Source organism: Glycine soja, chromosome 2, assembly GCF_004193775.1.
Source record: "Glycine soja cultivar W05 chromosome 2, ASM419377v2, whole genome shotgun sequence".
NCBI lineage: Eukaryota > Viridiplantae > Streptophyta > Magnoliopsida > Fabales > Fabaceae > Glycine > Glycine soja.
In genome coordinates, this window is record NC_041003.1 from 44,577,329 (window position 1) to 44,604,695 (window position 27,367).

The window sequence follows — 27,367 nt, forward strand, 5'->3', positions numbered from 1 at the left end:
TTAATAGTATTAAAGAAATAAAAAAAGTTAATGAAAATACATTATTTAATATATTTACTAGTTAAAATAATTTATACTTCAAATAAGATTTTTATTTGAAAATCTTTTTTTACGTTTTTTTTTTCAGTTCATCAAGCAGTTGCAATTTTTCAAGAGAGATGAATGCACAAAGCCCAATCTAAAAGTAGACATGCTAGTAATACACAAATACTGGCTCTGCTACAACAATAAAGTTCTACTATATGAAACAGAGTATTTAGAGACAAAAGTGTAGGTTTATTAGAAAACCATCTCAAAACCGTGCATCACTTCAAGTTCAGAGATTTACAATACCCATTAGCAGGCCAAATATATATGACATTTTTGGAACAACCCCATTTTCAAGCATTGATACAATACAGAGTAAAGAAAAGGGAAAAGAAAAAAGAAAAAATTAAGGGGATTGATCATATGATCATGATCATGTGGTGGAGTCTAAAATGACCTTGGCTTTGCCACAATGGTGGAATGCTTGAGTATGTGCAAGCTAAATTGCCCTCCTTTCTCACTAGTGTCAATCTGTGACTGGCCAGGGGGAGGCAAGAGCTCAAAGTTTTGGACCAAACGTCCCAAAGTGATGCCAAGAATTGGCAATGCAAGAATGATTCCAGGGCAGCTTCTTCTGCCAACACCAAAGGGAAGGTACCTAAAGTCATTGCCATTGGCTTCAACAAGCGACTCCTCCTCGAAGAACCTCTCAGGCCGGAACTCCTCTGGCTTCTTCCAGTGTGCAGGGTTGTTGGCCAGCCACCATGCATTCACCAAGATCTTGCTCTCAGCTGGGATATCATAGCCCCCAAGCTTTGCGTCGTGGAGGTTCATGTGTGGTACAAGGAGAGGGATTGCCATTCTAAGACGAAGAGTTTCCTTGACCACTGCTTGGAGGTATGGGAGCTTTTGGATGTCTGGCTCAGTCACTTGGTGCCCTGCTCCAAGAACTCTGTCAATCTCATCCCTTAACTTTTGCTGGATCTCTGGGTGGTTCACAAGCTCAGCAATGCCCCACTCAATCGACCATAGAGTTGTTTCAATTGCTGTACCAATAATACATAATTGCCACATCAGAAAAAACTATCATATATGATAGTAATATACAATAAACAATTTATCCATGATGTTTTATATAATCATTTAATCACGGATTGTTTTATATGATTAATCAGGTTATCTTTAATAATTATTTATATCAATAATAATTTTTTTGTTAAACTCTATAATATATGTAGTTTTTCAATAAACTAAACTAAGGTTTGGATTTCCATGATACCATCTTAATCATACCATGCCTTTTGTTTTCCCCTTCTCCTAACAAGTACCTACCCTATTTGAAAACTTAAAAGCCCCGCATCTTTTTCTTCTCTTACTTTCTAATCTAAACCAAAATAATCAAGTAAACCACATGCGACTTTTGGCGGAGGTGGGTCCACCTAAAAGTTTGGTCACTATCATTACCTACTACTACCACCAGTACGACAGAGTATGATAACCTCGACTCATATTTGGGACTAGAAAACAGTGAAACACAACAAAAACAAAATTAAAAAGTTATCCACAATCACAATATAGATAAAAGAGTAATGGTATGTTGACAATAAAAAAAATTTAAACATTACATCAACAATTCTTTTTTTTTTTCTATATCTCTCTTCATTTCATATTATATCATCAATCAAATTAATCAATTATCTCTTTTTTTTTCTTTTCTCTCTCAAATTATAGAGAACTCAAGGTTGTACAATAAATATTTTTCTACGTAAAAATAAGAAAGATAAGAACAAGTATCCGTTTAAATTAATTAAGGTCACACGTCAGAACAAACAAGTTGAGAAAGAGATAAGAATGAACCCCAACATGGCATGGGAAAGCCACCAGTTCAATCCATCCACCTAACCCCCTTATTCATTCATTCAATGAATCCATAACTACGTGTCCCGTTCGCCCCCTCTAAAAAAACGGGAAAATGACCATGAAATATTTGTGTGCTCATTAAATACCGTTATGTTTGGTAGTAAAAAAAAAAAAGTTAGTAAAAATATCACTGGCGCAATTTTTATGTAGGTTATAAAGGCAGCAATCAATCCTTGTACCAGAAAAATTATATGTACTTTTATAAATAACCTAAATTTCGGAAAAAAGAATCAGTCAATTGTTTTTTAAAAAACTTCATTTCTATAAAATGGTTGATGCAATTGCGGTGCAGCACCATAACTTCTTACATAAGCAAATAAATTTCTCGTCAGTTAACGACGCTGAAAAGATAACTACATTTAAAGTGACGTACGCCCCGACTTTGCTTAATTGTTCTAAAGTTAATATATATATATATATATATATATATATATATATATATATATATATATGAAATGAAAAAAAAGATGTATGATTTAAATTAAAATATTTTATAAATTTAATTAATTTTAGTAACTCTACTTGACTTGTCCTGCACCATAATTGTTATTTTTGTTTGTATTTTAATTTTAACAATATATAAAGGACATTTCTTGTCGTGGGGGATAAAAATATTAGGCAAAGCATCTTACCAGCAACGTTGATGTTTTCAACAATGTAGAGGACGTTGTCTTCGTTGATCTCGCCTTTTCTCTGGGCATCCAAAATGTGGTCAATAGCGCATTTAAGTTCATTATTGTTGTTGGTGCTCTTGGTGCTTCCAAGCTTCCTGTTATAATGTCCATTTAATTGAATTGATTAGAAATAAATAAAATAACCCAAAGTTCCAACTTGCAAAGAAACTGACTATTTAATTTACTCCTAAAATTGGCTATTTAATTTAGGATCAAGTCATCAATGACGTATATAAAAAAAATAAAAAATATGCTACAGTTGCAAAAAAAAAATCTTAATACTAAATAAAATTTACTTTCCACCCTAGTTGAAGCTAAACTTTTTTTAGACCCATTTAAAGATTATTAATCTCCTACTCCTTAAAAAAAAAAAAAAAAAAAAACTAGTTGACTCAATCAAAGGTAGTAGTGTAGTACCAAAATGAAAAAGGTATTTTAGGAATCACACAAGTGATTTAAAACCAAAACAAAAGGAAACGACGTCACAGTTAAAAATATTTTTCATACTCCTAACATTTTTTCCGTACACTTCGTTTGTGTTTCTAACATTGTTGTTTATCATTAAGTATTTGTAGTTTTAAAACATCAGTGAAATTTTTACAATGCACCACCACTTTAAATTCACCAGATATGGGTGTTTACATGCGAGGTAATGAATGAAGGAAAGGAAATGAAACAGAAAAAACTTACTTCCTCTCGTCAACGAAGTAATCCTTGAAAAGCTTCAACCTCGTCTCCTTCACCTCCTTGCAAATCTTCAAGTAACCCTTCAAGAAGGGTCTCAAGATGGGAATAAAATCACCATAGTTATACTCAAAGCTCTGCGCCAAGCGACTCCTCTCTCCGTTCAAGGCTCTTAGCCTCTGGAAGATGGGATCCTCCTCGCTCTCGAACCTCCGGTCGAACATTATGCGGTACATGTTGTTGTACATCATGAGCTGAAGGCGGCGGCGGATGACGGTGCCGGAGACGGCGGCGTCGGGGTTTTTCTTGACGTCCTCGACGACGGCGGCAGCCTCCGATTCCCATCCATGGCGGTATTGTTGCACAACCTAAAAATATAAGGTTGATTGAATGATTTTTTTTTAAAAAAAAGTTGACTGGGTTCGATTCCATGCTAACAAAAACTAAAAATTAATTAATATCTGAATAAATTTTTTTAAAATGGTCCCAGCCTTGATTTAGCTGCAACATCCAGGTTTTTTTTAACTGTGTGTTATAACAGAAGGACCACATTAGTCTGTAATCTATCATGATTTTAACCAACGCGATCGTAACCGATATTGAAAACCTTGTTTACTGATAAAGAAAAAAAAATTGTTGCACTATATACCTTGTTGGTGAAGAAGGGGACGGTCATGATGCGGCGCATTTTGCGCCAGTGCTCGCCGTAGACGGTGAAGACCATGTCTTGGCCCTTTCCGGTGAAGATGTCGAAGACGACGTTGCGGGTGCGGGAGCCGAACTCCACGCCCTGCGTGTGGAGAACCTCTTTGGCGAGCTCAGGGGAAGAAACCACGACGAGGTTGCGCTGCCCCATGCGGAGGAGGAAGATGTCACCGAATTTTTTGGCCAAATCGGTGAGGTTGCGGTGGTTGAGGTCGTCGCCGACTTGGAGCCAGTTGCCGAAGATTGGGACGGGGAGTGGGCCCGGTGGGAGCTTGAATTTCCGGCCGCGGAGGGTGGAGACGGCGATGGCGACCACCGCAGCGAGGAAGAGACCTATGAGGGTCTTTTCCAGAAGGAGGAGATCCATTGTAGAAGAATTGTTGCTTCTTAGTATGTGTGTGTGATGATTTGGTTCAGTTTGGTTGGGTTGGTTGAATTGAGAATTGTGATGGGGGTTTTATAGAGGGGATTATGATGGTAGTTCGAATAGGGGTTAGGTGAAGCTTGTGGTTTGAGTGGTGAGTTTGTGTGTTTGTGACGTACTACGTCTTTCACCCAGAGTTGTAAGCGTATCATTAACAAATTAATACTAATAACTATTATTAGTATTATTCAATTAACTATAATGATAATTACTGTATATAATCAGTTATGCCTATGGGATATGAGGGTGGAGCTTAACTATTATTAGTATTACTCAATTACCTATAGTCTTATAATTCTTATTTTTTTAATCTTTATAATTTAAAAATGGTATTTTTAATCTTTATAATTTATATTTTAATTTTTTTTAATCTTTGTAATCATAAAAATAATATTTTTAGTTCCTATAATTTCATAATTTTTATTTTGTTTTTATAATTTTTAAATTACGATTAAAACAGAATTAAAATATAAATTACAGGGATTAAAAAGAATATTTTTAAATTATAAGAACTAAAAAAAATTAAAATATAAATTATAAAGAAAAAAAAGACCAATAAAAAAAACAAAAAAAAATAAGAACCCTAAAACTATAACGACAAAACGACTAATTTAACCAATAATAAAAAATGAGAGGAAAAACACAAACTTACACGCACTCTTTTGCAGATGGTCCCAAGTCAGAACTCAGATGTACTACTATATGATCCAGATTATATCATGTATCTTAATTACTAATTTATGGGCGAGTTTTATTAATTACCTTTTAGATATTACAAAATTTGATTATATACAGATTAATTGAGATTATAAATTAATATATAGTCATTTCCCTTGTTTTGAAGTTTATAAGAGTGTAAAGAATATGACATTCCATATTATTATATGAACATTGGGATTCTTAGTGACGAAATTTTTTATTTTATTTTTTATTGATGAATGCAGCCTTATATGTTTTAAATTGTATTGTGTGATGCTATATCGTGGATGTGTTTAGTTGTATTTTAGTACTAAGTCGTTGTCGTGAAAGGTTGACTGTGTTTCATTATGCTGGTACTGAATCATTTGAGTTGCTCCTACATTATGATTTCATCCCTTTTTAATGAAGATTTCATCCCTTTTTAGAGTCTTAAAAAAAGATACGCATTTTTTTACTGGTTTATTAATATTTTTAGTCTTCAGCCACGAAATAAACAGATTAAAAATTATTATTATTATTATTAAATAACATAATTTCGGGACATGGTTTTATAAAAAAAAATTGTTTTTACTTTTAGATTTTTGTTAAGCTAAATATTTAGATTTATATTTGTTTTTCAGTTTCAACTTTCAACTCAAATTATTTTCAAATCAAAGTGTTTTTGCTTTTGGAGCATGCTTCAGGGAGGGGAAATTGTGAATGGAACACTGACGGCGTTAAATTACGCTGACTTTGAGTGGATGGTAGGCAGAGAAGACAGACAGAACGTGACGGTACCGCCCTATGACGTGCTTTAAGCTTTTGCTTGTAGTAGGTGAGGAGGGGTTGGTGACTGCCAGAAATTTTTATTTTTGTATAAGTAAAATAAAATTGCCATCTTCTTAACTAGTAGTATAAATAACTTGTATTTGTCATCTTCGCTCTCCTATCCCAATAAGCCATTTTCATCTATACACTAAGAATTAAGAAACTAATGTATTTACTTGAAGAATTTTTTAAATTTGACAAGCATTTACTTCGCTAGGAAAGAAATTTGTACTATAGGAGACAAATAGGATTAATATCCTTAAAAAAAAGAAATATGAAAAATAAAAATAGAGAAGAGATAAATAGCATAAAATGAACATAAGTGGAAAATAGTAGTAAAATGGATTTTAGGAGTGTTTGATTTGAGAAAAATAGAAAGAAAAAAAAAGAGATGCAAAAAAAAAATACTATCTCTCCTAATTTCTCTCCTAATTTATAATCTATCTTCTCACCTCTTAATTTTCATGGCATTTTCTTTCTCCTTAGTAGAATTTTTTAGGTGGAATTCAGTTTTTATTTTTATTTTTTATAGGTGATTTTTTTTATTATCATTGTTATCACTTAACTACCATCACCTTTACACTCCTTCAATTCGTTCGATTGACCCAACATCACCTATGGAATAATTGTTTTTACTCAAACCAAACATTAGTTTACTTGTAATTATCAATTACCGAGGGGTCTAGCTTATTTTGTCTATCAATATATATGAAATGTGATAAACTCTTTAATATTAAGTTTCATTCCTGTGGAGATTAAAAAAAATCTGTAATTAAAGTTTCAAAACACTATGTTTTTCATAACCTAAAAATATAAATTATGATTCTAAACCGATTCTAATTTTGTGAAAGTTCAAATTATAATTGTAAACATGAATCCCAACTTCATGCATATAAAAAACCATATATTTGATTGAAGAAGAACTGGTACCGGTTTTGAATTAATGTTGTTCAATTCCTTTCCTTACCCCCCATTGAAGTTCAAAATATAAAACATTATCATCACTCCACCACTGGGGAGTATCTGGTGATCGGGTATACCTTCACACCCGCACCATTATTTTCCAAAAGTAGCTATGTGGAAAACCTCAATTGCACACAATAGGATTTGTAAATTGTAATTGATGTGAAGGAAAATTAAGATGGGTGATATTTTATTTGGGGGCAATCTTAATTTGGCTTATAAATAATGCTTAAACCGTTAGTAAATTTTAACAAAGGCTTAATCAATTTTGAATTTGTTTATATATAGTGGAGAGACATTATTGAGAATTAAGCCCATATAATTATCAAGGGCCAAACTCTAAAATCTCTAATGGGTAACTCTAAAATCTCTAATGGGTAAGGGTATTTTTTTTATTTGTATTTTCATTTTTTGTTTTTATTTTCTGAAAACTATTTTTATTTTCAAAAAATTTGAATTTTGAAAACATGTTTGGTTTGAGTTTTTGTTTTCTGTTTTTATGAAATAAAAATACTGAAAATTTATTATATATTGACTTCTTGTTTTTTTATATTTTTATATTTGCTTAAAATTATATTTATTGTTACCGCAATTTCATTTTACCTGAAATGATGTTTTTGTTTTCAACTGTAAACATTAAAAACGAGAATTTATTGTTTTCATTTTCTAGATGTTTTCTGTTTTCATTTTCACCGAAAATATTTTCAAAAATCCAACCAAACACATTTTCATCACCGTTTTCTATTTTCAGTGAAAATGAAAACAGAAAACAATCAAACCAAACACCTTCTAAATTTCTCAGATATGAGTAGCTTAACCCTCAATTCTTAATATCAATACAAAACTTACATGAAAAAATATTTATATCTAAGTGAAAAGTCCTTGGTTAAACAACAAATATCTACTTCTCTTAGTTATGAGGTGACATGCAAATAAAATTCATACTTATTCACATGGATTGATAAAAAAATTTCTTCTACATGAATAACTCATGTGGCCAAGTGAAACAAAATCTAATTAAAGATATCTTTATTTTTTTTTTTTAAGTTGACATGTATTTAAAATTATAAATTTAACCTTAAATTAATTTTTAGGGGGAGAATTTTTCCCCTATGTATATTACTTTATTACAAATTTAACCTTAAACTTTTGGGAGAGAAACTTTTCACCCATGTATATTACTTTATATTACAAGATTTTGCAGCATAAATTTATTGCACCCAAAAGTGAAAAATCCTTAGTTAAACAACAAAGATCAACTTATGTGAGCTATGAGATGACATGCGAATATAATTCATATTTATTCACATGGGTTGATAAAAAAAAAACTTCAACTGCATGAATAACTCGCATGTCGCATGTTAGCATGATTTAGTGTGGCCAAGTGAAACAAAATCAAGTTAAAATTATCTTTATTGCTATCATTTTAAGTTGAAGTATATTTGAAATTCCAAATTTAACCTTAAACTTTTGAAGGAAAATTTTTCAACCATGTATATTACTTTATATAATAAGATTACAAATTTAACCTTAAACTTTTGGGGGAGAAACTTTTCACCCATGTATATTACTTTATATAATAAGATTTTACAGCACAAATTTAATGCACCCAAAAGTGAAAGCCCTCAATCAAACAACAAAGATACGCTTCTGTGAGCTATGAGGTGACATGCGAATGAAATTCATATTTATTCACATCGGTTGATAAAAAAACTTCCACTGCATTAATAACTCGTGTTACTTGTTGGCATGATTGAGTGTGACAAAGTGAAACACAGCCGAATTAAAAATATCTTTATCATTTTCTTTTTTAAGGGTGTTTTTTAAATTATAAATTTAACCTTAAACTTTTAGGGGAATTGTTCACCCATGTATATTATTTTACATGATAAGATTACAAACTTAACCTTAAACTATTGGGGCAAAAACTTTTCACCCATGCATATTAGCTTATATAATAAGATTCTGCAACACAAATTCAATGCACCCAAAAGTAAAAAGTCCTAAGTCAAACAACAAAGATCTACTTATGTAGCTATAAGGTGTCATGCGAATATATATAATTCGTATTTATTCACATGGATGGATAAAAAAATAAACTTTCATTGCATGAATAACTCATGTCACATGTTGGCATGATTCAATGCCTCCAAGTGAAACATAATTAAATTAAAATATCTTTATAACAATTTTTTTTAACTTGACAAGTATTTGAATTACAAAGTTAACCTTGAACTTTTCACCCATGTATATTACTTTATATAATAAGATTTTACAGCACAAATTTAATGCATCCAAAAGTAAAAAATGCCTAAGTCAAACAACAAATATGTACTTATGTGAGCTTTGAGGAGAAATGCGAATGGAATTCCTATTTATTCGTGTGGGTTGATAAAAAAAAAAAAAAAAACTTCCACTACATCAATAACCCGAGCTGCAGGCTAGCATGGTTCGACGTTATCAAGTGAAAAGAAATTGAATTAGAAATATCTTTATTACTTTATTTTTAAGTTTACATGTCTTTAAAATTATAAATTTAACCTTAAATTTTTTGGGAAAAATTGTTCACCCACATATATTACTTTATATAATAAATTATTTTATATAATAAGATTACAAATTTAATCTTAAACTTTTGGGCGAAAAACATTTTACCCACGTATGTTATTTTAGATAATATTCCCTTCGCTCCTTTTTAATTTTTGAATTTTTGGAGATTTTTTTGTCTATTTCTTTGTCATTTGTAAAGTTCAAGATCGTATCAATTATCTTTTATCAATTATATTCTTACTTCTTTCCTAATCTTTAATCAATTTACATATGTATTTGTTGTGGAATGAAAATAAAAAAGGATAAAATAAAAAAACCTCACAATTACTTATTAAAACAAAATATTATTGTATTTCTTGATTTTTATATAACATGCTTAATAAACAGTTACAAAAGAACAAGGAAGTAAGATCCTACAACACAAATCTAATGTATCCAAAAGTGAAAACCCTCACTCAAATAATAAAAATCTACTTAATTAATTAATATGTGCTAATTTTTATTAAAATTATTAGTAAATTGTACTATTTTATCAAAATATTCTTTAAGTTATTGAAACTCATCGTCTCTCTTTTCACTCAATTCCTTTTTACTTAATTAATTAATATATGCTAATTTTTTTTCTCGAATCCTTATAAAAAAAAGAAAATGAATTTACTTATTTAATATAAATTAAATGCTAAATAGGATAAAAAGTTTATTATATTCCTATCATTTTGTATTCTTAATTCATTCCCTTTTTTTATCTACTTTTATGTTATCATAATAACCCAGAAAAGCATTAAACTCTATTTGCATTTCTGTTTGTAACATAGTCCAAAGTGATTTTTTTTCTCCTTTAAAACCATGACAAATTCCTGAAAAACTGGAATGTAGCTTTAGAACTCAGTTTACAATGTTTAGAGAAACAAACACATATTAGCATTCTTCTAAGCTAGTAGTAGCGCACGCCGTCAACAAAAGTGGACTCAATGGGCCGTTACTTGTTGAATATTATTTTCTTCTTTTGGGGGTTGGCAGCAGCAGCAGCAGCACTGCCACTTGGACTTTTCTAACATTCAACGTTCATCCCTCAATTCGCAAAATACAATTAGTCAAACAATTTAAAGTTTTTTTTTATTACAAAACAATAAAATATTTATTTAAGTCCATAAAATACACAATGCCAATTTAGGTTATTCATAATAGATTAATTTAGTATTATTGTATTTTATCTGCTCAATATGGTGTTAGTTTTCGTTCAATCAACCAACTATACATAACTATTCATATTTTACTTACTCACACAGCTTGTGTATTAATCAATTGATGGTATTGTTCTAACTTAATCATTAATTTTAAATTCAAAACTTACATATAAAACTACAATAAATATTTGAATAAAAAAAATTGTTGTTTATATTAATTTGGTTTAACTTTAGCATGATCGTCTTTCATAAATGATACTTGTAAATTGTAATTTATATATATAAATTTAAATATGTTTTTGGTTTTTGAAAAATTTTTGAGCTTAGTATTTGTTTTTTAATATTTTTTATTGACTTTTGATCCCTTGTTGTTCATCTTTGTTGTTACATGGATATTGTTAATTTGACACATCATTATATGGTAAAAAAAATATATTGACAATTATAAAATCAAAATTTAGGATCACTTAAAAGACTCAACGTAATGATAATAACAAAATATAAAATGAAATTCTTTCCCATAACCAAAAGTGAAGAAATTTTTTTATTAGGAACCAAATTAAATACAAAATTCATAAATCTTTTAGAGAGAAGAAACATATTGAAATCTTTTTCTTTTTTAAAAAAAATTATTGCACCTTCATTTTCTAAAAAGAAAAAAAATAATATTCTCTTGATCTCTAATTCTCATCTTTTCAATCCTCATGGACCTCATTCCATTATTGAATAATTGATACCAAATACGTGCTGGTTTTATATACCTCTTTATATAGTACCTCTTAATTTCTTTCGATTTTCAAATAAGAATCTCAACAAAAGTAACTAAACTAATGCTAACAAAATGTTATAAACGTTTTTTTTTTTGCCCTTTCGCTCTTCTTCCTTTTGGCTTGTCTGTTTCTGCAATTTCCTTTTGGACAATCGTTCAACTGTAGAACGTACTTGTTTCATCCAAAGAATTTGACTTCTCGATGCTCTTCTATGCAGAAAAAAAATCCTTCCAATAAACAAGGTTTTAGTTCCAAAATAAACAGCCACATAGCCATCACCTGATTTTGTATCGTTGGCCTATAATGACGTTTGCGTTAATTTTCTCCACGCTACCATTGGTAGATCGAGTAAAATATCAATTTAATTAGTCTTGATACATGTTATTGTGTGACTATACAAAGAGTATATCAATCAACTTCTATAAAGTGATTTTCTGAAATTTGACCAATTATCTGGATCATAGAATATTATTGAGATATGATTGAGAAATAAGAATATGTGTTAAAAGATTTCATACTATGTATGAAATAAGTCAAGAGATGTTTTTTAGATGAATACAAATCTTACACCTTTTGCTTACACACAATCAATAAAAAAATTAATAACTAATAAAATATAAAAAATATTTATTATTTATTAGAATTAATCTAATTCCTTTTAATCCTTAAATAACAATATGATCATATGAAGATACATTAAATATTTATATAATAAAAAAATTAATTTCTCTTGTTATATTTTATTTATGTGAAATAAAATACGTAACTAACCAACTGAATGAGGAGTCTTATAAATATATTTTATATTTATTTATTTATTATAATTATTATAGGCTTGTTAAACTTTAAAAAAATATGCTGATTTTAAACTTGATTTTTAATTAAACAAACTTTAAAAAAAAATCATAATCTAACTTGTTAAAAATTAGCCTAGAACAGTAAAAAAACATAGAATAATCATTTTATATGTTTTCTAAAATATTTATATGTATTTTAAAATGTGTATATAAATATATTTTAAAATATATAAATAATAGTCTATTTGATATATTATATATAATATAGTTTACATAATATATTTAAGAAATGAATAACCCAAAAAAGTTGCATAAGAGAAATGGGTGGGTGACATTGCCACCTAAAAAAATCAAGGGTTTTAGTTAAAAAAAATTCAGAAGAAAAATGGATAGGTCAAACTCCTTCAGTTTTACTTTTAAAAAAATTAAAGATATTTAAAAATACATATAAATATATTAATAATAATAATATTAAAATACATATAAATTATATTTATAAAAAAATCATTTGGTTATTTATGAACAAAATATAACAAAATTTTATTATGTAAATATTTAATATATATTCATAGGATCAAATTGTTATTTAAGCAAACAAATTATATTATTTTCCTTATTAAAAAGAATCATATTGATACTAGTAAATGATAAATATTTTTTCTTTTATTTATTATTTGTTAAATTTTTGTTGGTTATGTATAAGATCAATGAGGTGTTAGATTTGTGCTCATCCAAGAATATCTTATGAGTCAATCATCCACTTTGGTATTTTAATAAAAAAAATGATAATATTATTTCATCATTGATCAAGAATTTTAATTTTTGAGAAGTATTATTCAATAATAGGCCAGGATTTCCATTTTTTCAAATGAAAGATTCATAGATTCTAATAAAATTACTTGATGTTAATTATAAGAAGAAAAAGAAAGTTTGATTGCTTGACTTTCTTTCTAAGCAATCTTGTTTGAGGTAACACTAAGTTTATTTTACATTAATTTTTTTTATCATCAAAATGAAAGATATATTATAGTTATACTACATGGGTACAAGAAATACCCTTTTCAAATACTACTACAAATTAGTTCCAGTTCCTACACAACCAACACACTATCCTACGTCAATTAGTACAGACCCTTGATAATGGTGGCAATTACTTAATTACCCCTCTGTCACTTTCGTGTACTTATTTTCATGGTGCATCTTCCTCCACCAGTATTACCCCTGCATTCTTACCCTGTCAAGCAAATAAGGGGCGCCGTATACCATTGATGCATAGAATAAGAAAACTTAACGTGGTTGAACGCGAAATCAAATACAATCTAAATATTTGATTAATTTTGATATATAATGACCGAAATATTATATATAAAACAATTTATAAGGTAATTGTTTTAAGAAATAAACTTGTTTAACAACTTTAAACTTTGTTAATTTCTCCTTTCGAGAAAGGATTTATAATGTAAATATGAGATGGCTAGTTAAATTAAAATAATTTTATGTCAGTTGAATAAGATACTTATTTGATAGGCTAAAAAGTTATTTAAGTCAATTTAATAATACTAATAGTCTACGTTTTAAAAAATTAATATATATATATATATATATATATATATATATATATATTCCAATTAACTTTAATAATAACTTGTAATTAAGCTAAATTTATGAAATATAATTCAAAATATGTTTTTTTAGAGGATAATACAAAATATGTTAGTCCATTTGAATAGGCAGGTGGACAAATCTTGTTGTAAGCAGTTGAATGAATTAAAAAAATAACCAAATTAAATGATGGTAAATTAATAAAAGAGAAATGCTACTAGTTTATTCTCTAATTCAATTTTTTTACACTCTTTCCTATTTGTTGGATTTGTCGAAAATCACTTTTTTTTCCCTACATCGTACTTAAAAAAATTAAATAATAATCATAACAAATCCATTGACCAGAAAAAAGAAATGGAAAACTGTTAAACGTAACGTTGTCGTACGTTTATCATGAACGGTCCAACGAATACAGTGCTACTGAATTATTCAAACCCTCTAATGATCGAAAGTGAGACCTAAATGCAAACTCATACTGTTAGTCAAATAAGCAGCAAAGGTATCGTGCCACTAAAAAAGGGTCAAAGATGGTAGTTCGCACGTGCAAGCCACCAATGTATCTAACAGCAAATCCATTATACTATAATATTGCAATTTGTATAGTTAAGTTGCGTGTACTTTACTTTTTCTTTTCAAACTCATACCAATGTATTTGTATAGTAAATTTTGTCTTCTACTTACTCTTCCATTGTATATATATAGAGGAAAAACACATCCACATTTGGTTTAATTATTTTCAGAAAATAGTTAAAATGTTAATAGTTTTGGCAAAGTTGATAAAAGAAATGATTTCTTCATAAAAGGGGAAGAAAAGAAAATTAAGGAAAGCTTTCTTAAAAGAAATGTTAATAATTTGTGAGGATTAGATACGTCTGACAATGACTTGGTCAATTTATTTAATCAGTAGCAAAAAAAAAAAAAAAAGAGAGTCCTAGGTATGATTCAAGAGTAAAGATGGAAGCAATAGAAGGCAAGAAAACAAGATGAGAGGAGAAACTCTATAAAGATAATCAAACAAATTTTTTGATTAATAAATATTTTGTATGAATAATATGATAAAAAAAAATGAATAAGAAGAACCAATTGTGCATTTGAGTTAAAGACCAGTTCCAAATTGAAGTAGTGGTTTGTCACAAGTGAGGCTGTCTCACCTACTACCACAGAAAAAGACCCAGGAGATGGAGATGTGGAATACCTAACTCAAACAAAAAAGTCACCTTTCCTACATCCAACCACGAGTACAATAGCAACCACTCGTAATTCCAAAAACGTTTATAAAATTACATTCCTCCACGTCATGCTATATGTCAGTAGAAAATCAGCCATTCAATATTGTAATGCTACTAAAATACAATACACACATATATAAACTGTATCATAACTAAATGATGAAAATATTTAGTATAAAAATTATAAAAGTTTATAATATAAAATAGTGTGTGTATAAGTGTTTACATTAATTATAAATAAAAGGTCTAATATTTCCATTCATCATGTTAATTATGATGGATTAATCCTTTTAGCTTAATTCCAATATTTTTTTTGTTTAATTAATGTTCTAGACATGGCTCTCACTGATCCAAGCCCATTACCTTACCTATCCTTGTCTTCTAAGCTCATCGATCATCACCCCACAGTGGACACAAATCTTTCCAATCACAAATTAGGTCAATTAAGAATTATAAAATTAATTTGATGGTTGAGAAAGGAGATTAAAGGAAGAGAGAGAGAGAAGGAATTAAATTGAGAAATATTTATAGTACAGTTTTTTTTAAATGTATATTTATAGTATAGTTTGACTTCTTTATATTGCATTTCAAGTTATGAAAAAAAGTTATAATTACACATGTATCTTACATTAAAAAAAAAAAAAATTAGTGGAGGTAACTGCCCCCAAAGCAAATATAGATTCGGCCATAGTAGCAACCACCTTCCTTCATTGCCTCAACGAAACAACAGCAACAACTTCTGATCATGTTTCCGACTTCAGTTAGTTCCACATGGACGCTAGAGTATAATAATCAGTGATGTTTCATTAAAAGTATTTCAAATCAAAGAGAACAATTTTTTTTTGAATATTTTATATAATTCAACAATTCATTCTTGTTTTTCCATCAAATTCAAATTAGTTCCGTCACCATCAACTTGTATTATATACCGGATAAAATAATAACAAAGACTTTTACTATTGTGTATATATATACACATCCCTTCAATTTTCAATTGCAGCAGACAGCAGTATCTATCAATTTTAAAATCTGTTGCGTAAGTTTGTATTCTAATGCAAATTAATATGCGGTATTATCTAGGCAGCAAAGAAAGATGTACGGTTTGACATAGCGTTTTGTACAATGCTAAACCGAAAGTCTTATGAAATATATATATATATATATAGATAGATAGATAGTATATTCATACGTCTTTGAAAAAACGAGCATGATCTGCAGATTTTTTTTTTCTCACCTAATATGTCATGTACTCAAACTGAACCCTTACTTACCAAGGAAAAAAAACTTTAATAAAAGTTTCCGCTAAATGAGGTTGGCTAAAATCATAATACAGTATTCAATTCCGTTAAAGATGAAAGTTGTAGAGATATTATTTAGGTTTAATCAACATTTGATCTCTGTAAAGATGAGTTGATGACAATGGTCTCAATTTTTTCTTAGCTTATATATCTAATGGTGGTAGTAGGGTATGAGTCTATTTGAATAACTTTCTCTAAAAATACTTATAAGAGAAGAATAAAAATAAAAAGGAGAAATGAAAAAAAAAACTTTTACATATGATAAAATTAAATTATGTACAAATTAATTTGTAGATGATATCTTATGTTAACTTCTTTAAAAGTTAATTTATGTATAAATTAATTTTGAAAAAAAATCTCATTTCTCTCATTTTCTTTTCTTGTAAGTGTTTATGGAGAAATTTATTCAAACAAACCCAATCCTGGTTAATGAAAATGAGGGGTAAAATGATGTAAACGGGATCCTTTTAAAAACTATTTCCTGTAGAGGGTCTATTTTCGAATAAATTCTTTAGGGGTTTGTTTTTTTTAGGATTTCGCCACTTGGACTGACGGAACATGCATGCATTGTTTCCGCCACTTGGACTAGTGGGTTTCACCCCAAAGATTTATGCCACTTGGACTAGCGAGATACCCATGCCATCCAGCTCATCCATCCATTCATGCACCATCCATGGTTGGTTCCGCCAATTTGACTGGCGAGATCCTTGCGCTGTGTCACGGGCCACTGGTTTCGCCAATGAGGATAGCGGGATGCTTGTTATTGATTCCGCCCATGAGGACAGGTGAATGCTTGTAGTTTTTGCAGTCTATTATTGAAACATATAGGTTGAAAACTAATGATAGAGGCTCAAACACTTAAAATGCAATATGTTATAAACATTTGGCTATTATTAAAAAAAAAAAAGCAATCGGGTTTAATGTTGTGTGAAAAGAAATAATTTCATTTCAAATAGTTTTAAAAAATTTATTCCAATTAGTTTTAATGAGATTTTCAATCTATACGTTTTTATTAAATCAATTCGGATGCAAAATTCACTATCAAACTTTGTTTTAAGCAATTAATGTTGATTCCTATTAGTTTTAATGAGATTTTTATATCTATAAAAGAAATAGTTTGAAATCAATCTGTTTTAAAAAAAATTCGATGAGGCAAAATTCATTGCCAAAATCCGTTGTCAGCAATCAATGTTGATTCAAATTAATTTTAATGAAATTTTTAGCTATACATTTTTAATAATTAATTAATTCGGAAATCATTCTTGGAGATCTTCCATAATCAAAATCGGGTTTAATGCTAGGGGGCTTCCTTGGAAAAGTTCCTAGCTCTAAATATATAAAGAGGTTTAGCTAAAAATTTCCAAATTAATTAATTATTAAAAATGTTTAGCTAAAAGTTTCATTAAAATTAATTTGAATCAACATTGATTGCTGACAACGGATTTTGGCAATGAACTTTGCCTCATCGAGATTTTTTTAAATCAGATTATTGATTTCAAACTATTTCTTTTATAGATATAAAAATCTCATTAAAACTAATAGGAATCAACATTAATTGCTTAAAACAAATTTTGAGAGTGAATTTTGCATCCGAATTGATTTAATAAAAATGTATAAATTGAAAATCTCATTAAAACTAATTGGAATAAAATTTTTAAAACTATTTGAAATGAAATTATTTCTTTTCACGCAACATTAAACCCGATTGCTTTTTTTTTTAATAATAGCCAAATGTTTATAACAGATTGCATTTTAGTATCATTTGTTTTCAACCTATACGTTTCAATAATAGACTGCAAAAACTACCAGCATCCCGCTATCCTCATGGACGGAATCAATGATAAGCATCCCGCTAACCTCACTGGCGGAACCAGTGGCCCGCAACCCAACGCAAGAATCTTGCCAGTCAAACTGTCGAAACCACATATGGTGCATGAATGGATGCATGGATGACATGGATATCTAGCTAGTCCAAGTGACGGAAACCTTTGGGGTGGAACTCACTAGTTCAAGTGGCGGAAACTATGCATGCATATTTCGTCAGTTCAAGTGGCGGAACCCTAACAAAAATAGACCTCCTGCGGAATTTGTTCGAAAACAGACCCTGTGCAGGAAATAGTTTCTAAAAGGACCCTACTTACGTCATTTTGCCAAAATGAGGATATGATTATGCAACAAACGATCAAAATGGTGTTCTCAGAAGAGAAGGTAGTGCTCTCTAAGGAAGATTATGGGGTTGTTGTTGTGTTAAAGGAGTTGTCACAAGTGTTTTTGGAAAACGAAAAGAGAAGACTGGTATGGTATGGTCAGAAAAAAAATGAAATCCATATAAAAGTAACAAATAGCACTGGCCCAAGCCCAAAAAGCGCGTTGACACAGTATGGCGAAATGGAGAATAACTTGTCATAATTCCAACAATATTAAAAAAGCTATGTTATTATCATGAATGAAATGTTGACCAAGTAAGTCAATCCTAATTTATCACTAGTGTAGTGACACTAACCTCAGAAGGCATCGTGTGTGCCGCCTCATAGCAGTTATATTAAAATTAAAATCATTACACCATAAGATATGACTCATTTTGTTGATAAAATATTTCTTCTTAATCAAGGTGAACATGCTTGTTCTAATTATTATTATAATTGGCAAAACCCCAGATATTTGTAGCTGTACTTTATGTAAGTAAGCCCACAAATTAACATCAAACCACGATTATTGATACCAACTCAGTGCATGTTTGCAAATCGTGAAAAGATATGTTAGAGGCAAAAATATTTTTGCAAAATGATCCGAATTCTTGTTTTTGCTTTCATATGTTGGATTACATTAAAATACATGTCACAATAATTTGATCTTCAAATCAAATATGTACTTAATATTCACATTTTCAAAGATTCAACGAATAATTTTTTAGTTAGTGATATTTATTGCAAGGATAACTCTTGTATAGATTCTTTATCCTCGCATGGTAGTTATACTCAAGGGTTTTGGTAGTACGATTATGCACCCCCTCCTTGCACAATCTTTGTCATAAGATAGAAATGTTTTTTTTTTTAATATCTTCTTTTAGGTTTAAATGAAAAATGCTAAAAATACATTCTTTTAGAGGATCCATGATCACCTATTTAAAGAACAAAGTTATCTACCAAACAAAGTTATCTACCAAACAAGTCACATGTCCACATCTTATTGGTATCTGTACTTTAATTAATTATGAAAAGTTGATAAATGAAATATTGTTTAAAAATATATTAGTTATTAATTTAAATCTTCATTCAAATATCTTTATAAAACATAATCATAATAATAAAATATTACAAAAATTAAAGTACTATTTAAAGATCTTTTACAATAAATAGGAAAAATTAAGAAACTGAGCAAATAAGGAAGGCGATATTTTTTGAATTAAAAAATGTGATCTATCTATGAGTAAATGAAGATTGTGATTTATCTCTATAGTAAAAATAATCGTTTTTTGGTGAATTAAAGAACGTGATATATCTCTTAGAAATAACGTGATCTTTTTTTTTTATTATTCTTGGATGATTAAGGAACATAATATATCATTATATCTCTCAAGGTTAAAAACAAAGGTACTCGCACCGGAATCTATACCCAATAAATGAGTAATTATTTTATTTATCATGGATTTTTACGGAGATCTATATGATTCGGATAGAATTGTCATTCCTCGTATCCACAGGTACACATGCTAATTTATCCATGTTATTGATTCAATAATCCAATTATTAAGAATTCTTTTGATCAAATTATAAAAAGATTTACTTCTTATTATCGTAAACTTTATCATAATTTTTTTTGGAGAATAATCTCTATCATAATTTACTTCGCATTATCAATCTTTATCATGATAAATAAAAATATCTTTAATTTTAATTAAAAATCTTATCAAAATAATTATTTAATAAAACAATAATAATCAAAGCTGATTAAAATTGAAATTGCTTTATCACGGTTACAATAACTAGGAAATCAATATGGATTGTGTTTAAAGTTGCTCCAACGTAATTAAAATCCTACACGCAGTCACACATGCAAAATTTACAAAAGGGGAATTGAATGAACAATCAATCTCAATCTTGTGAATGATGAAAGAACCTGAAACAATTTCCTTAATTAAAATTGGACAGAATATATCTAGAAAAACACGTTAGCATCGAACACAATTAAACTAAAAAAGGTAACCACGATATTTTTCTAAGGAAAAAAAAAACCTACACTATAAATAAGAATGATTTCATTCAGCACCCTATATTCCCTCAGGTTTTTCTAGTTGTTTTACTTTTAATTTTTTCTATTAGATAGACAACACAATGGCTTTTGCAAAAAGCAAAATTGCGGTGATTCTGTTCTTGTTCATGGTAACAGCAGCAATAGCAAGTAACGCTGCTAGCAAGGTGAGAAGACTCTAAAACATGCAATGATCTGATATTTTATTAATAAAAATCCTTCTATATAATGTTTTTTATATAATATATTGTTGCAGCGTAACACTGTTTATGAATTTGGTCCAACGGTGCAAGGGGAATATGGTAATTCATCAGCGACCATGGAGATCAGCCGAGCCTCAGCAAATGGTTTTCCTCTGCCATTATTGCTTCCCACTGTCATTTTCTGTGTTCTTGTGTTCTTCGGTTCCAAATTTTTAGTTTTTGGGGTTCCTATATTGTTTGTTCTTGCCTTAGTTGTTGCCTTTTTGGGACTTAGGTAGCGAAAGTACTACAATAGAATAGGGTGGTGGATTGTAAGGCAAATCAATAGATAAGTTTCTCTTATATTTAAGCATTTTAATATTGTAAACATAGGTTATATGCTTTATTATACCAAGTGAATAATATAATTGTAACTAATTTTCAAAAAGATGTATTATGTTTTTCTTTTGATTTATTTTTATGTTATTATTTATCGTTGCCAAAATATTTTCTCCACTCACAAAATTGTCACGTATTACCTGCAAAACAAAACACAGAAAATTAAGCATTTTGTTTAATTCCAAAGTATATCTATCCAGCTTATATAAATAAATAAATAAATATCTCACACGAATAAGCTTGCAATTTCGAATCTCACTCCCAATGTGACGACTTCTCTAACCTCATCCTAATGAGATATTAACCCAACTAACCTAAAATTTTACTTGCCAAAAAAATAAGGCATTGGTCAAGGGGGAGCGTGAAAATCGAAGTCAAACTAAAACTCAATTTTAATAAAGCTTCCCTTTCTTCTAAAGAGCTAGCACAAGGCTAAAGAAAATTGAAACTACATTAACCAAGAACATTATATATTTACTGTAAGGGAAATCCAAGTTGCAATAACTTAAAAAAAGAAGTTGCACAATCATTGACATCAGACCAGACGAGTCGGTTATACAATATTAGATCAAACTAAGCAAATTTTTCAATCTCTCTTGAGCCCTTAAGGAAGGGTTATCTTAGCAATGGCATCAGCAGCATATTGTGGTATTAGGCGTATAGCTAACAAGCCAGAGTATAACTTACACCATGCAAACATGGTCATCACTTCTCCGTAGTAGTACACATGACCTTGACTCATACACTAGAACCATAAAACATCCCAAGACAGAAATGAAGATAGCACCAAAACAATATACAAGATCACGTTTCAAATTTATTAACTAGGCAGCCAAAACTGGAACTCGTCTGTGCCCCATAACATGCTGCCGAAGCATATTATAGCCATCTCTATAGTGCTCGAGTGAGAAACATAGCTGCCTTATGGCCTCGCGTTTCTCTTCTGCTCCTTCTAAGATCACGGTTCTTTGCCTCTCGACCTCTTCCTCAAGTTGCTTGGCTTTTGATTTTAGTTCTTCCACATGTTTGTGTGCCTCCTCCATTCCAGCAATCAGTTGTACATGTTCCACGTGAAGCTCGTTCAAATGGCTGTTCAGGTGTTCAATCCTACCATCTCTGGAGTTCACCTCTTCCTTGAGTGAACCAACTTCTACGTGGAGATTATCTTTCTCTAGTTTTAAAGTATCAATGCTTGTGTTGAGTTCTTTTATGTTGTTCTCTCTCTGCTCAATTCCTGCCTTTAACAGCTGAATCTCACCCTTGAGTGCCTCCTCCATCTCCATTTTTTCAGACTGGATCCTTCTGATATCGTCTTCAAAACAACGGCCTCGACTTTCCCATTCTCTGATCTGTTCCTCTAAATGAGTCCGTTCCTCCAGCACCTTTGACATTTCAGATTTCAACTGAGCTTTCTCTGGGAAGATTTTCTGCTCGGCATCAGATACTTCTGTTTTCAAATCCCTGATCTCATGGTCACGATCTGATAGACTAGTCCTTAACCTCGCAAGTCTTTCATGGAGTTTGGTGCTCTCTCTTTTCTCACTATTGAATTTGGTTTTCCAAGTAGAAATGTCTTTACGAGCCAACTCAAGCTGATCATGTAATTGCTGAATTCTTTCAGATGATTTATTGGCCTCAAATTTCAGTGAAGTAATTTGCATTTCCGAAGCTTTGAGATTTTCTTTGGTAATTCTTAGCTCCCTCGCAAGTGTCTCGATCTCACCATTTTGGTCAAACAATTCCTTATCCACACCATCAATGCTTCCCTCAACCTCTATCATCTTGTGTGCTTCCCCTCCTTCATTGATGTGTTTTTTCGTTAGTGATGACTCAAAACCAGCCTCCAAATTTTCTGTATTGAAGAGTCTGTATTTTTGAAGCTCAATCTTCTGTTTAGTAATTTCTTCTTCTGAAAGTCTTAACTTCTCATTCACAGTCATCAGTTCTTGTTCATATGCATTAATTTTGGTATAAACATCAGTATTCTCATTTCTTGATCCCCTAGTTGAACCATCTGCATGTTCCTCTTCCTGCATCCATAGCTTTTCTTTTACCTCACGGAGCTCAGTTTCCAACTCCATTATTCTTCTGTTTATCCCTAGATCACTACCATTCCGTGAGAAACCTGAATAATTGTTAACTGATGAATCATCAGATTCCTCCTCAGAATCTGTCAAAGTAGAAGACTCATCCCCATCTTTTTGGTATACATCAGTACCATTTCCACTAGAGCCAAGAAAGTATTCAAACCCAGCAGCTCGGGTACTAGATTTAAGACGACCCCCCCTCTTTGGAGTTGGAGAGGGCCAAGTGGAGGATGGTTCAGAGCCAGCATCTGAAATACCTGAACCTTGGGATTGGAGATCAGAGGGTATATTCTTCCGTAATTCTCCTGTCACATGATCATAACGTTCAGCCAGAGCCCGGTAAACACGGTAAAACTCCTCAACCAGAGCAACCAATTCTGGCCTCTTCTGATAATACATTTCAGCTTTTTTGGCAAATGAATCTGCATCCTCTTCTATCAGCTTCAACATTCGCTTCACACTCCGGTCCATCTCTGAGAATGAAAATCAAGTCATTTTCTTGGACGGCATTATGATATAAAAGATTGACATATACAGAGTAAGATGCAAACCCCCTACCTCCACCCCGAAAAAGAAAGCACAACTGGAGAATTCTTTTCCAGTAAGTCATGGCAAAGAAGAAAAATAGATGCTAATATCGTAATGACATTTATTACTTTACTAGTATTAAATTGCCTTGTTTAGACTAAGCAACAAGATCATGACCTTGGCAATCTAAAAGTCCATGACCTTCATAACTAAGGCAACAACTTTCCTTGTTTAGCCAGCAGAACAAGGACTAACCTTGGCGGTCTAAAAGCAAACTTCGGTAACAAGTGTAGCGGACATCATTGAAGCATAGAAAATCAAATTCTTTGAAGAATCTTTCAGCTTGTTTATAAGGTGCATGCTTGGAGAGAATAAAGGGGTGGAAATTGATATTGAGGTCACATTTGTTTCAGGAAATAATTTCACATTCCTGGGAATAAGATAACCAGGAATGATATTCCTGAGTATGGTATTTCTGAAAATATATTATGTCCATGTTTGGTATTTGGTATCCTTTAAAAATTATTCCACGAAACATACAATTATAAGAGAAAAATATCCCTAAAATTAAAACTTTATTTTTTTTCTACCACTACCCACTATAACCACCCACTACCCATTCTGGCAAGACTTCAATCATTCTCATGGGAATAAATTTTACCCACCTCTATCAATGGAAATGAATTGGTGGGAATAATACTCAAAACATATGCCTGGGAATAATTTTTGGATGGGAATGATTTTATAAAACTTGACACAGCCATAGGAATGCAAATCTAAACCCTGAAATAAATGTCCCCTTAGCAATATTGTCTACTAAAGATAATTACCCTTTCATTCACCAAAACAAAAAGATAATTAACATTCATAGTTATATTAGAGCAGAATTTGGCTTCTCTAAAATTAGGACTGCACTTTGGAGGGACTGAGGGAAAAATGTGGAATTACAACCATTGATTAGAAAATCAATAGATGATAACCTACGTGTATTACAGACTACAATGAAGTTGTTAAAATTTTATTCCATCGATCTTCCAATCAATGGTTATGACTTGTGACTCCACACTTTCTCTTCTAAAGTGTACCCAGTCACTTTAGAGGTGCTAAATCTCTTACAGAAGATAATCATTTTAAACTACAATAGAAAACTCCACTTAAATATAAAAACATATTTGAACTATTGAAGAGTTATCATGCAAAACACACTTTTTCCCATGTTTTAACAATATTTATTTTCTAGCATTCCTGCTGAATTCACAGAACATTAGAACCTGGCAAAAATTTTGAATATAGCATATCAACTAATAAAAGAAGCTTTATGGCTCTCTACTCTTATTGGCATTAGGTACCCTGTTCGGTTGGCAGAAATGGCAAACAGCCAGATTCATGTAGATGCTGAATGGTGGAAAAGCTAGCCAATTAGGCAGGTTGTGATACTTTGAGGGTATAGAATAAAAGTATAACAATAACAGTGTTATAAATTTATAATAGGTTGAATATGTAAAAAATGTAAAGAATATAAAAGGACATCCCTACAAATGATTAATGATGCTCAATTTTTGCAAAATTATTAAAAAAAAAAATTAGGCCTGCTGATCTTAGTGCATGAAGTTTTGATTGCAACATTAGGTATTGCAAATTAAGCCTTGCCACATACAAACAGAGAATTCAATTTTGGAAGACGAAAGAAGTGAAGATAGTCTAAACTAAAGAAATAAAAATGAAAGACTGAGGAAGTTAATGAATCTGTTGCAGCAAAAAAGCTTCATATTAGGAGAATTTTCACTCAAGGATTACAAGTATCAGAGCAACAATACAATCTTTTGAACAATAAAACCTGGAATGTGAACACAGAGGAATTAAAGAATGAAGACAAATATAACACAAAAACAAACATATAAACACTATAAGACCATTGCAATTGCATACCTTCAAGGTTTTCTGAAAGCCACTTAGAATTCTTGGGGCTGATGTGACTATCCCACCACCAAGAATGTGACTTCCTCGATTCCAACCTCCTCATTTGCTTGCTAGAATGAACCTGAAATAACAAAAACAACCCACTATTATTATGAACCCAGGATTCTTCTGTAACATGCACAACTGCATAAGTATAACCCATAAATCATAATCGTAATATAACTCAATTAAGTTCCATAACACTTACCCCAGAAGCTGCCATTTTTGCAAGAGCAAATTCTATCTAGCTGGTGAAACTCCAAAAAGAAAGGAATAAATAAATTAGCATTCAAAATTCAAAAAGTGGAATAATTAGCTAGCGTAATGCCCTGAGGATAGCTTAAAAAGACGACAACAAAATAATTTAATATGATAGTACTAGGATATGAATGCTGTATTTTTTCCCACACTATCACCCATGTGGGCCCCACCTACGTGGGCCTGCACCCTCGGCCCAAAACTGACCAACGAAGAAACGAGATGCACATGACCATGAGTACCGCGCGGACAAATTTTAAAACCAAAATAAATTACTAATAAATAATTATCAAATTATTAAATAGCCATAAATTTTGACCTTTTTTTTTTATCATGTAATCTCGTGCCTGAATATCACGGACAACTGGCTGTACCTAAGGCACAGCTATATCCACGCGTCGTGCAGCGCAATCACCTCACTTAAACGTGGTGGTTGCATTTTGCATTTCACACGCAAAATAAATACTATTTTTTTGTTATTTTAAAATAAAAAAGTCACGAAGAAAATAATTTTATTTTATTGACGATTATTACGGTATATTCGAGTAATTCGATTTTTTCCGATGAGCCCAAAAACAAGACAAAAATAAACTAGTTCGGTGTGGCGGTAGGATAATGACTACGAAAGAAACAAAGTTGTAGTTGCGGTTAGATAACGATGAATAGAGACAAATACGAGAATCCTTAGCCTCACATCCAAGATTTTCATTTCATATACATCATCTCAATAATCCCTTTCCTTCCAACAACATAAAAACAAACAAACACAATCTAATTTCACAAATAATAATAATAGTATGAATGAATGGAAAGGAGAGAGAGAGAGAGAGAGGTTCTTACATGAGAGAAGGGCGTGTTTGGATGCAGTGGTGGAAGCTGTGGGATAAAGCAATGGATCTGAGAATAGAGAAAGAAGAGAGAAGAGAAAAGGGGGTGGAATATTGAGAACAGAGATATTTGGATTTGAAGTGTGAGGAGATGAGAGAGTTTGTTTTGTGAAGTGTTAATAAAAAGGGAAGTGGGGACTGAAAGCAAAAGAAAGTGCCGGAAAAGGAAGGGCTCCTTCCATTTTAATGTCCACTAAGCTCCCACACACTTTCTCTCTCACCTCTTCTCAAAACAAAAGTGGTAATAAATTGTGTTTTTATTTTGTATTTTAATTAATATTTAGATATGAAATAAATTTTATTAGAAAAGAATCTTCATTTTGCTGGAAAGATTAATCATTATTTTTTGGTACTAATATCTTGTTAAAAAAATGTTTCTTTCTTCTCACGCACATTTTTATTTTTGTTATTGTTGTTTATGGTACTTTTACATACACGTATTTCTTCTTAACAATTCAAAACGCTATGTTGATTATTGTT

General features: G+C 30.7%; 2 protein-coding genes across 4 annotated transcripts; both read right to left on the reverse strand.

Moving 5' to 3' along the window:
* Nucleotides 1-217: 217 nt before the first annotated feature.
* On the reverse strand, nucleotides 218-4,464 carry LOC114397278 (trans-cinnamate 4-monooxygenase). Its single transcript, XM_028359364.1, has 4 exons — nucleotides 3,955-4,464; nucleotides 3,312-3,673; nucleotides 2,580-2,716; nucleotides 218-1,073 (listed from the first exon to the last, which is right to left on the reverse strand). The coding sequence occupies exons 1-4, from the start codon at nucleotides 4,375-4,377 to the stop codon at nucleotides 475-477; spliced, it is 1,521 nt and encodes a 506-aa protein (XP_028215165.1). The 5' UTR covers nucleotides 4,378-4,464; the 3' UTR covers nucleotides 218-474.
* Nucleotides 4,465-21,621: 17,157 nt separating this feature from the next.
* LOC114397287 (protein NETWORKED 4A-like) lies at nucleotides 21,622-27,142 on the reverse strand. Of its 3 annotated transcripts, none has more exons than XM_028359369.1 (4): nucleotides 26,841-27,142; nucleotides 25,951-25,990; nucleotides 25,713-25,824; nucleotides 21,622-23,728 (listed from the first exon to the last, which is right to left on the reverse strand). In XM_028359369.1, the coding sequence occupies exons 2-4, from the start codon at nucleotides 25,963-25,965 to the stop codon at nucleotides 21,993-21,995; spliced, it is 1,863 nt and encodes a 620-aa protein (XP_028215170.1). In that variant the 5' UTR covers nucleotides 25,966-25,990; nucleotides 26,841-27,142; the 3' UTR covers nucleotides 21,622-21,992. The 3 variants fall into 3 exon arrangements, with proteins under 3 accessions (XP_028215170.1, XP_028215172.1, XP_028215174.1); XM_028359371.1 differs by having other exon boundaries at nucleotides 25,951-25,999; XM_028359373.1 differs by lacking the exon at nucleotides 25,951-25,990.
* Between the last annotated feature and the right edge of the window lie 225 nt (nucleotides 27,143-27,367).